The sequence below is a fragment of the Lycorma delicatula genome, chromosome 4 (genome assembly GCF_047948215.1).
Source record: "Lycorma delicatula isolate Av1 chromosome 4, ASM4794821v1, whole genome shotgun sequence".
NCBI lineage: Eukaryota > Metazoa > Arthropoda > Insecta > Hemiptera > Fulgoridae > Lycorma > Lycorma delicatula.
In genome coordinates, this window is record NC_134458.1 from 153,947,993 (window position 1) to 153,960,909 (window position 12,917).

Here is a 12,917-nt window from a genome sequence, read left to right on the forward strand (position 1 = left end):
TCAAGTATGGCTATTACATCAATCCCAAAAATCAGAAAAATCCTTCTAAAATCTAGTAAAACAAAGAAAAGAAACCACCCAAAACCTAAATAAAAAGACAAACCTTAATAATATAAAGACACACTTAAATCAATAGAAGACGAATTCAACAAAACACAGTCAAGAGACTACCACAAAACCTTCAAAAAAAAACTGCAAAAATATGAACCTCAACCCTACTAATGAAGGATGAAATTCATAATCTGGCCCATAACAATAAAGACAACATGGAAATCCTACGTAAATATTTCAACATACTCCCTATATGCAAAGAACTGACAGAACTGCTAAACTTCGACACCAGACTTCCATTAACACTACCACCGGTAAACATCAACCTTCCCACAGTAAAAGAAGTCTACCAAGTCCTGGGTGAAATGATGAGTTAAAAAGCAGTGAGGGAAGATCAGACCTTTGTAGAGATTTGGAAACATTCAGGAAGATCAGCAAAAATACCCTTCATCAACAACAACTTGTTAACATTTGGATCAAAGAACTACCAGAACACTGGACAACAGCCCTCATCCACCCACTACACAAAGAAGCAGGCAAAACAGACCCTAACAACTACAGGGGAATCTCACTCATGGGCACAAGATGTATGTTGTGCCCATGTTGTTCTCCCATTCTTGGGAGAATTTTGTAAAATTCTCAAGTAAGAACTAGAATACCAGGAAGACCCTGGAGAAGCGGCCCAGACCAGATCATGAATCTCAAGCTAACGATGGATTACAACAGGAAAAGAACAGAGTCATGGTGATGTCTTCGTTTGAAAACTTCAAGAAAGCATACGATTGCATTCACAGAAAATCCTTACTAAAAAATCCTTTCTAAGACACCTCAGATGACATTCCAAATTAATAAAAATGATAAACTGACCCTCACAAACACTAAGTCAAAAGTGAAATTCAGAGGCAAACCCTTTTGAAATCAACCCTATTTGAGATCAAAGCAAGACTGTATCAAGGCTATGGACTTCTACCACTACTATTCAACTGTGCTCTGGAAATGGTAATGAGAGAATTTCAAAAAAATAAATTGTCTTGGATTCACTGACTTGGCACAGCTAGCAAACGACATTGACAAAGCTAAAACAAAGATATTAGAACTTTAAGACATTGCAAATAAAATTAGCCTAAAAATTTAATTTGAAAAGACAAATTATGCCCCCAAAACCAAGACAATTAAAAGAAAACATAAATGGTGATAAAGTCAAAATAGTAACCAACTTAAATACCTCCGAGAAATAATAAATAATGCAAAAATTAATCTGGTACAGCTACAGTAAAAACTGTCTCCATAAAAGCAAAAATAATACACTAGAGCACAATTATAAAACTAGAAGCTACAGAGATATGTAGCAGAAACACTTCCACCTGAATGAATAAAATTAAAAGAAGAATTGAAAGAACCTGCCAACAAAGTCTTGTACAAAGAGTTAGATTTTATCAATGATACCATGCATAAAAGGAGACTAGGATTCTGTGGACACATCATGCGGATGCAAGATTCTAGACTTCTGAAACAGCTGGTACAATCTTGAAAAACATCAAGACAGGATGCAGATGGATCAGAGAAATAAAAGAGGATCTGAAGGAAATTGGCCTTACACCAGAAGACACCATAGACAAGATAAAATTAAATAAAAAAATCAAGAACAAAAACACTTGCCTCATACTCATAAGAAAGACACAACACAAACATTTTCAACACCAGAAAGCCACGTAGATTACAATGTATGAAAAAGTACTGGGAGGAGTCTCTTCGAAGAGACTTGGATGATGGACTGACTAAAGTGATTCTATGCAGTCATAAAAGATGAAAAAAAAACAAAAAACAAATTATTGCATGTTTGTAAAGATTGATAGGTTTGTTTTTACAATGTATAAGAAAAGTAATAAATTGTGGTAACACATTTAATACAGCAGCTCCTTGTCTATTTAAAATATTCAAAGCAACCTAAAAAGTTAAAAGGTATTACATAACATGACTTTTTTCTGATGAAACCCTTATCAATTAGTCAACGATCTATTGGTGTTTTAGTGCTAAAATTTTAATGAATATTTTCACGAAGTACTATGAAGTATTTTTTTTTTTTTTAATATTTCTATTGTCTATTGACAAGTTTGAAAATATTGCTATGATTGAAAATATTGCTATGATTGTCTATTGTTTTATAAGGAAAGTCAATTCATCTTTAAGGCAAATAAAATGATAAATTATGAAGGTGATAATTAAATATTGATCAAAACCATCATGAAACAGGTCATAAAATTAAAAATCCCATGATGGATTTAGCTGCTTTGAAGAAACATATCTACTGCAGCACTTCCTGGTGGCCTATAACTGTAAAACTAGTCTAAGAATTTGCTCTGAGGTGAAACCTATGTAATGAAAAAAAATCCACATCAAAATTGGCCCAGCTGTTTTAGAGAAACATATCTACTGCAGCACCCCCTAATTGCCTATAACTGTAAAACTAATCTAAGAACCTGCTCTGAAGTGATACCTATGTAATGCAAAAAACCGTATCGAAATCAGACCAGTAGTTTTTGAGAAAAAATGGTAACACACACACACACACACAACCTCTTACCTGAAATGCATATACCGTTCCAGTCTGTCATGGATAAAAAGGACTGTCATTAAATGTTGACACTCACAAAAAGGAGATAGGTATTTCACTTAATATGCGGTTAGATCTATGCAGGTTTGTTTTCTGATTTACAAGAAAGCTCTTAATTCAACTACAACAGGAGCATTCCAAAAATATTTTGACACAGGAAAAAACCATCGGGATAAGTCAATTTTACCTGTTGAGAATTAAATTGAAGAGCATAGATAGAAACAAATAATGAAAATTTCACAAATTCTCACCAAATCTTGTTCATTTTTATCACTTTAAAAGGGAGAAGTATTTTTAAACTGGATCAGTACTAATGAGTTAAGTGAATTAGATTTTAAAACAATTAGGGTGAGTGTAAATTAAAGAACTATTGATTAAAATTTATTTCATGGTTTTTGTTTAAACGGATTAAATTGCAGCTTATAAAAATAGCTAATTTTTAACAGACTTAGAAGAGAGAACGTACTCTATAGCACAACCAGGACTTTATCACTGCTATGAATCAATATGACGTTTTACTGGTGTTTAAACACAATGAAGTAGCTCTCCCTACTTCTGTCAAAAGATTCCAGTATGAACTCTTTACTGAGGAGAATAAAACAACCAATTAAAACATATTAGTTTATTATATAAATGATAATATTATTTATATATTATATTTATTTAATTAATAGTAATAAATAATAATAAAATTACAATACAAATAATACTTTTATTCAGGTGGTTTTTTGTGCTCTCCCCAACCATGGAAGCATTTTGTAAATCTTCTAGATTCTTTATTTTTTAATGTTAAAAATAATTTTCGTGGTCTTTCAGGTTGTTTAACTCGTAAATGTTGTATATAAACTTGTGCTGATTTATAAGCTAGTTTGATTTCAACTTCACTACATTTAGCTCCCAACCATAAAAATACTTGTTCCCCATTATCCAGTATCATAATATCATCATCTGCCAAATCATCCTGGAATAAAGATAAAGTAGTTATAAGTAATAAAAAACAAGAACACAATTAATATATACATTTTTATATTAATTACAAAAAATAAACAATATTTGACTTTTTTATTAATGTTTATAACTTTCTAGTATATTAGACAGGTCAGATCTGCCAGACCTCTGGCCATGAATAAAATTTGAGGAGCACATGGATCAGCTATATATGTGATTGAAGATCTGACCAGACTTTTGGTTCCACAGACAGCACTTAGCTCCCAGTGATAACATCAAAACATTTACTGTGTTGGCTCAGAAAGGTTGACTTTTACAATCAGGACAAGTTCTTTTCTACCAGTGCTGTCTCATCTCATGATTCAACTTAACTCTGTGGTAGTGGCTGTTGCTTTTTAGAGAGCAGACTGGATTAGATCACTATGCTTCATTGCTCTTCAGCAGAATTAATTTCCTCTGAGTCTGCTAGAGTTTTGGGCAACTATAAAGAACAAGGTTTGGTCGTGCCCAAAGCCACTGGTGAATCCAAGCCAGTCTTTTTCCCTAGGAAGAATCTGTTGTTCTTGGTATCGCCTCATTTGCAATGGGGAGAATCGATTCAATTAACCCTTGGATAGGCATGCTGGAATCTAGTTTGTGAAGAGCATTAAATCTTGTTACTTACCAACAGTAACAATATGGGTGTCAGGTGACAGCATTTTGCATACCAATTTGATAACTAATGTGCATTCAACAAGTATACCTACAATATACAGATGGTTCATTGTCCATTTGTCAGGCATACTGTCATTTATAAGGATATCCTTCTGATATCAGTCAGCAAGCCATTTTTTTTGTTATAGTAGATAGGCATGGGCAAGTGTATGAATGTGCAAAATTTTGTCACAAGTAATTTTTGTAAAGGACTAAAAGGCAACAAAATACCCAAACTGGTACTGAACTTGTTAATAATAATTTAATGTCTACTATTGTCTCATAATTTTCAGGAATGACATGATTCATAATTAGTTAATACTAAATAATTATTACATAATCATGCATGATTATGTAATGGGACTGCAGTCCCATTACTTTCTGTTGTTTCTTTTTATTCACAGTTTTAGGTTAGAATTCATCACAATCTATGTGGGTTCTAAATCTTTAAATATGAAAACTTCCAAAATCTAATATGTATAATTTTGGTTTAAAAATCAACATTTTGTCGGGGACGATACAAAAATCTAGTCTTGCCTAATTTGCAAAGGTTTACTATATTTAAAAATACTTATAGATTAAAAAAAAAGTTACCTGGCAAAAATCTGAACATTTTTCAGAAACTGTAAAATAGCCTTTTTCATTCGAACATCTAAATAGCCTAGTATATTCCATAAAGTTAGCATCAGTTTCATATGGTTTACGACCACCTAATGCAACCCAAAAGAAATGTTCTGGTTCTTCACCTTCATTAAGTGTCTGCATTGTTATCCATGGCTGAAACAAAACAAAACCTTTCACCAATCTATTTTTTTTAATTCTTATTATTTTTTACTTACATTCATTCAGTTTAACAAAAAAATTTAACTCTAGGAATCTCACACTTAGCATGACTGTTAAGTTTTAGCACTCTTCGTTTTTTTGTTCTGCAAATCTCAGCACTACATGAATTAGTACTAATATAAATTTCAAAAATTTTAAAAATAAAAGTTGTACTTATATGGTGATTATAGAAATACATCCCCCCACTAATACTACTTTTAGTTTGTATTATTTATGTCAATAATAGCATAAAATGGATGTGAAACTTGGACAATCGGAGTATCTGAGAAGAAAAGATTAGAAGCTTTTGAAATGTGGTGCTGTAGGAAAATGTTAAAAATCAGAAGGGTGGATAAAGTGACAAATGAAGAGGTATTGCGGCAAATAGATGAAGAAAGAAGCATTTGGAAAAATATAGTTAAAAGAAGAGACAGACTTATAGGCCACATACTAAGGCATCCTGGAATAGTCGCTTTAATATTGGAAGGACAGGTAGAAGGAAAGAATTGTGTAGGCAGGCCACGTTTGGAATATGTAAAACAAATTGTATGGGATGTAGGATGTAGAGGGTATACTAAAATGAAATGACTACCACTAGATAGGGAATCTTGGAGAGCTGCATCAAACCAGTCAAATGACTGAAGACAAAAAAAAAAGTATAAAATATGTTCTGACAGCAATAAGGCCTTTGTGGATTAATGGATTCTTCACTATGTTAATTGTTTTTATTTTAAATTTGAAATTCAGAATATACAAAATGATATTAAATAGCAGCAATCTTCACGAACCAAGTAATTTGTAAATTATGTTCAAACCTATATAACATTACTTTATAATTTTCCTTGGTATCTATTTTTTCCAATTAATTATCTTGATCCTCTACTATTTTTTGATGAACAAGCCTGTTTCATTTCATTTTCTTCACATGATAAGTAAGTACCTATAATTGCTATCATATAATTAGTTATTCACTAATAACTTATTATCTAAGGAAATGATTAGCCAGAAAAATACTTCACATAACAACTAATATGTTATATGTTATCCTTCACACAAACAACTTAGGCACTTGTGAGCCAGTATTTCCTTCCGGTGGTCATTTTCTTGTGAGATTCTTTGCATTATCGTATAATTTAATTTTCTTACATTTGTTAATATATAGTAAGTTAAATTTTTCTTGTTATCTGTTTGTGACATTTTGTGATATAATTAACAACATAATATTATGGAACCTGGCTACAAAAGGAGCTCTTGGATTCTTCTAAAAATGAGGAGTACCAAAAACGCAAATGTATCAATAAGTACAACTTAAAATGATACAATGACATTTTGTAAGTACTACATGAAATCATGAAAAGATAAAAGGGTAATGTGTCAGGCTAGAAGGTCACGCTAGATTTTCATAACAGTTGTAAGTTTAATATTGCTAGACCTAGCAACTCATATCGACAGAATTCTGCAACACACAGTTAAATATTTGGAAGGAAGCATTAATTGAGTGAAACATATTTATATGAGATTTATTTTTATGCTGTGTTCAAAGATAATGTCATGAAAATTAGTTGATGTAAAAAATATGTGATGTCCATCTACGCGCCACAAAAATTATTCAGGAATAATCATTGGCTGATGGTATAAGTTTCTAATAGATCAGTGCAAACCATTCTTTAAGTTGTTAAAAACAGGAATGAAACTGGATCAATATATTGTACATTTAGATTACTGGAAGGGGATGCAATGTCCTAGAAGCTACATGATTTACACACCTAACTGTGTACCAATACAATTTCACTGACTCTTGTCTGATGCTCATATACAATGTACTAATATGTGGGATCTGATCTGTCAGATAATGTAACAAAAACCATCTAGGGATAGCAGTATGGTAAGATTTGGATCTGGCTAATACTTCAGTTTAGTTTAATCATTGGCTGATGGTATAAGTTTCTAATAGATCAGTGCAAACCATTCTTTAAGTTGTTAAAAAGAGGAATGAAACTGTATCAATATTGTACATTTAGATTACTGGAAGGGGATGCAATGTCCTAGAAGCTACATGATTTACACACCTAACTGTGTACCAATAAAATTTCACTGACTCTTGTCTGATGCTCATATACAATGTACTAATATGTGGGATCTGATCTGTCAGATAATGTAACAAAAACCATCTAGGGATAGCAGTACGGTAAGATTTGGATCTGGCTAATACTTCAGTTTAGTTGAATCGATGAAAAATCTTGATAGAATGCACTGTTTGATGATATTCTACACATTACAGCAGAATTATTGTAGTTTAATACCATTAAAATAAGTTTAATAGGACTTGGAACATTTCAGCTTTATACATAGGACTACTGATAATGTACAGATTTCAGAAATATTACAAGTCTCAGTTATAATTGCTTGAGAGGGTAATTCTTAATCAGTATTTATAAAACCACTACATATAAACACAACTAACTCCAAAGAATGGCTGTACATTAAGAGGTCACCTTACAAACTTGCCTGTTTTCTGTACATATGTGACATATTAAACACTGTTTCATCCATTTTAGTTCCTTCCATATTATAAGTTATTTTCAAAAAATATATAACAAGTAAACATAAGCTACAACATTAGTTTTTCTCCATTCTTTTTTTTACAGTCAGTTTTTCATGTTGACAGAATGTTTAATTTTATTTGTGCATTGGCTTAAAATATAAATGTTAAAAATATAAAAATTTGTTAGTAATCATATTAATTGCATCGCTACTCAATTCACTTTTTAATAAAATAAACAGCAGTAATTAAGAAATATAACTGCAGATTTTTCACATTTTACTTCAGGAAAATTACAGTTCACAGAATAGGATTGATGATATTGCTCAACATCTGCATTATGTATTATAAAAAATTCATACCAAAGAATTTTCCAAGCCTTTCTCACTTTTAACTCCAAACTTAATTTGCAAGTGATGCTCCTGGTAAACTGACAACCGAGTGAAGTTAGGATAATTGATGTCAATCAAATAAATCTGATACCATTCTGAACCCCACATGGGAAGACACCTGCCTTGTGACGATCTCGGTCGCCACACCATCCCCTCCATTCCTAGTCCTGATAGGCTTTACCATAGGTTGTCTTTCAGATCCTAAACTTGATAACACATCACAGTCATCAGTTTGGCCTCTAATCAGGATGCCATTGATGCAAATGCCTTGGCAGACATTTCCATCAGTGTATTTACACAACCTACTATCGCCTTTGTATGGTTATTTCCAACCATGATCACACACTTACAACCCACAACTATCAGATTCACAGAAGCATGATCCCCACGCCTTCCTATACACTGAAGTTTTCACACAAAACTCTTCACATATCTAATTTCAATTACACTATGCACTCAGATCTTTACTTGATTTAGTCCTTAAACCCCAAAAATATTTTCATACAAAGACAAAGTGTTGATCACAATAATGACAATTTTGTCCCACAATTCAATATAATCAAAATCATTTTGATTTACTTAAAAATAAAAAAATAAAATCTGATAACCAACAAAGGTTGTGGGCAGATTTATATAGGGGGTCACAGGTGGAACCTTTATAAACAATTTATTGGATACGCTGTTATGCCCTAAGAAAGCAGCCCTTCTACACATCAAGCCTTGGTGTATAGTTGTAGACCATCCAGGTAATGTTTTTTATACTACTATTCAAAGAAATAAACAAAAGACTGCATAAGAATTTTGAGAGAATTAAACATTTTGATGTTTGCAAGTTGAAACTTCACATTTTTGACTAGAAAATTAATATTAATTGATACAAGCCAAAAGAATGGATACAGAAAGAAGAAAGTAAAAAATCTTGTTGAATACTCCCACATTCAGACACTGCAAGGTACAGTAGATGTTAGATGTATATATACACAGAATGTATAAACATAGATTTATTATTCAAACACAGAATACACAGTATAAACATTGAATTATTCAAACACAGAATATGGAAATTTATTTATTTATTTATTCAATAATGGAAATTTATTGTAATATTAATTTTTCAAGCTGTTATAAACTGTTATGATACATCAGAGCACATACAACAAAATCAAGTAACTTGAGAACATTATTAACAACAAAATAATTATTAAATGTGAACATACATTGTTAAACATTTCATTGCAAATTTCTTCAGCCAATCTCACTTCATCATTCTTAGCTTGTGAACCAAGCCATAAATAAACAATTCCATTTTCTTCTTCACCATTAACTGGAACCTTTAAAATATAACTGAAAAAAAAATTGTAAAATAAAAAACAATATTTATAAAACTTAACTGAATAATTCAGCATTATTATTATTATTATTATTATTACAGCAATAAAAATATATTTTAACAAGACAGTTAACTAATGTTTGTATGATGTAAATTACTACTAATAAATTATCACATTTTTGGATCAAAAAGAAATGAAGCTTTTCATAAATCTTCATAGATTAGATCTGCAATATTGTAATATAAAATACATAGTCTACTGTACAAAAACCAAAATGATTAAATGGTTAACCTAAACATTTGTGGTTTTACGCAGACGCAGTACACAAAAAGAAATCGGTATAAAACAGAAAAATTCCATTGTATTGAAAAACTAAAGTTAACTTTACAAATAATTAAGAGTTTATTTAAGTATGTTCATATATTTGAAATTATAAAAATTAATTTTAAAAATGTTTTTAAGTAAAATTGGTAATAATGTTTTTAAAGCAGTACTTTCTCTATTAACATTTTTAAATATAATTAATTAAACAAATTTAAATACTTAAAAATTATGAATTTATTAAAAAAAATCAAGATCATTTTGTACATTTAACATTAAGAATTTTACAGGTTTCTGTAATGGATTTATAATGCATTCTTACAATCAGGTTTAGAGGAAAAAATTACAAAAACTTGCTTCTAATTCTTAATACATTGATAGAGGAATACAATATATGTGGTAGCAGTACTGCTCAGTTAAAGCATTGTTTTACAAGTACCAAAGTAATCCATACAAATATAATCCACTTAATATAGTAATCTTTTAGTAATCCACTTTAATATAAATACTGGCTTACAGGTGTAGAACATTTATTCATAGTTATTTCTTTTTTTTTCAAATAAATAACATCCAATATGAACAGTACTGGATGCTACCATAAACTACAACCATAAGCTACAAGGTGAGAATGGATTGCTGGACCATTCCAGCAAGAAGTGACTAGCTTCTTGCTAGCTTTGTTTCTCTGTTGCGATATACTATCCCCTTCAGTCTACTATTAGCAGTACTAACAATATTTCAGACAACCCAGGTAGAGTTATTGTACACATTTCTGTTTATACTTTTTTAAACTTTGATGAGTAATACATATTTCAAAACCTGATTGCAGCTTAACATGAGAAAAATGTCAAGCTTGGCTGGGATTTGAGCCCAGAACTTTCTGGTTGAAAAGCTACAATTATGATATGTGATCACTGGATAGTTATCATCATTATCTGATAAGAGAAATTTTATTAAATCTACAAATTTCAATAACAGTCAATAAAAATTTCAAAGAAAATAAGTTCTCTCTTGAGAAAATTTCTGTATACACTTTGCTTCCACCAAATCATAAATTTTCAGTAAGTATTAAAGCATTTTAAACAACAAAAAGACTGATAAAAATGATACAACAAAAGTTTCTTGAATCAAAAAATAATTGAATATGATTAATAGAAATATCTTACCAAAAAGCAGAATTGAGATTGGAAGCGTCAGGTTTAATTTGTATCAATCTGGTACAAAGTGGGCTGCCATTAGCTCTAAGATGGTACAATTCAACTGGTGGTATGTAATCTTCTGGTTTTTCTGCTTTACGACGTCCAAGATGTATAACAAATTTTCTTTTGAAATGTGCTAAGAATTTTATATTTTCCTGTTGTTGGTGAGTTCTCACAACTTCCAGTTTATCACCAAACAATGATTTGAACTTCTTCAATAAACTGCAGAAGAAAAATGTATGTAAATCTATAATTACCAAATTTTATATTTGAATTGAGTCAATAAAATAAATGAATACAAGTAATAATATCTAATTCCAACTTCAATATGGCACCAGTAAGGAAACAGATGGTGAAACATTTCTGTAAGTGAAGGAAAGAACTCTATTTTTATAAAATGGAATATCATATATGTTTAACTAAAAAATTTTAAAAATATCAGGTTAAATAGTTATGTAACAATGGATATAAGATATAAAATCAAATTGAGTAGAAAACTATTATAAATCTTACCCAAAGTAAAAATTATGAAAATGAAATTGATACTTTTAAGCAAGTTTTTTTCTGATCACCAAAATGAAAAGTGATAAAATAAATATTTGAAGAAAAAAAATTTATTGTTGATAATAAAGCAATTTATTTAGGAAGTAGTGACAATTTAATTCCAGGAATGCAGCAGTAACAAACACATTCAAAACTGTACTTAAGTGGGTATTGTTTGTTTTGAATTAGTATTCTCCTTGTATAATATCAGTATTTTTGAAACTGTTCTCACTGACTCTATTTTCGACAGTGTTGTGATTGATGACGGTGATCTGGCCGGTTCTGCCGAGAAACTCTTCCACTGTAACATACTACTTTGCGTATCACATTATGCTGGATATTAGCAAAATTAAAAAAAAAATCTTCATATTTTTAGTAGTCTTCAATTTTGGGAACAATCAATAATTACATGGAGTTCTTGTTTGATGAATAAGAAGATGACCTAATTCTTATAAATCTTTTGACTAGAAATTCTCATGATGAATATAACGTGGCTCTACATATTGTCATGATGGATGATCCACTTTTCAGGTGAAAATTCTTTTCCTCCTAACAGAATCTTTTCATCATTTGACAATTGCACACCTAATCACTATTACTAGTCTAAATCTTTAACTGTCTGCATTTCCCTCTAACATTTTTGTTTGTAGCTGCTCATTTCGTGAAGTGTTCACATTTTCCCCTTAATCTTTGAATGTTATATGCCATTCAAACGTTTCATTAGCGGTTTTGCTGCTATTGCAGCCAGTTGCTGCTTAGCAGTCATCAAAGTAAAACAAAAAACTTGTCATATTTTCATTAGTGTTCAAAATGACTGAATGGGTTGAGCTGAGAATCTGCATTAAATTTTTTCAGAAACTCAGCGACACACAAGGAGAGCCAATTATGAAAATTTTAACAGCTTTTAGTGATCAAGCTACAAGTGTAATACAAATAAAAGTGATACTGCTGTTTCAAAATGGCTGAACATCTATTAAAAAAAATGCCCTGGGAGATCTTCCACCGGCAAAAATTGAGATGAAGTAGGAATTTCATTTTGCTCAGTGCAATTGATTTTAATAGAATATTTCAAGACGCAACATGAAGCAGCAAAATTTGTCCCAAACTTCTCACTCAAAGACAAAAGGAAGACCAACTGCATGTTGCACTGGAAATGCTAATAGTGATTATGATTGTATGGTAAAAAATAACTGTAGATGAAACATGAGTCTATGGGTGACCTGAGATAGGCACAGTCATTCCATTGAAACTCAAAATTCTCTGCAATGATGAAGCAGTAGGCGATTGCGACAAGTCTTTTTTCATTTTTGGGGCACAGTTCATCATGAGTATGCTCCTCAAGGATAAACTTCAATAAAGAATAATATATAACTGTTCTTCAATGGCTATGAGATGATGTTTGACATAAGAGACCACAGATTTCACTGCTAAATAACATTTCTAATCAAAATAAAAAAAAGA

At 31.0% G+C, this 12,917-nt stretch overlaps 1 protein-coding gene across 2 annotated transcripts in view; it reads right to left on the reverse strand.

Moving 5' to 3' along the window:
• Positions 1–3,272: 3,272 nt before the first annotated feature.
• fliI (FLII actin remodeling protein) overlaps positions 3,273–12,917 on the reverse strand; it is a 70,588-nt gene continuing 60,943 nt past the window's right edge. For both annotated transcript variants that reach the window (XM_075364433.1, XM_075364431.1), the window contains 4 exons: positions 10,881–11,135; positions 9,280–9,406; positions 4,901–5,083; positions 3,273–3,626 (listed from right to left, as the gene is read on the reverse strand). In XM_075364433.1, the coding sequence (XP_075220548.1) occupies positions 3,378–3,626; positions 4,901–5,083; positions 9,280–9,406; positions 10,881–11,135 (814 nt within the window). In that variant the 3' untranslated portion in view covers positions 3,273–3,377. The remainder of the gene's footprint in view (positions 3,627–4,900; positions 5,084–9,279; positions 9,407–10,880; positions 11,136–12,917) is intronic.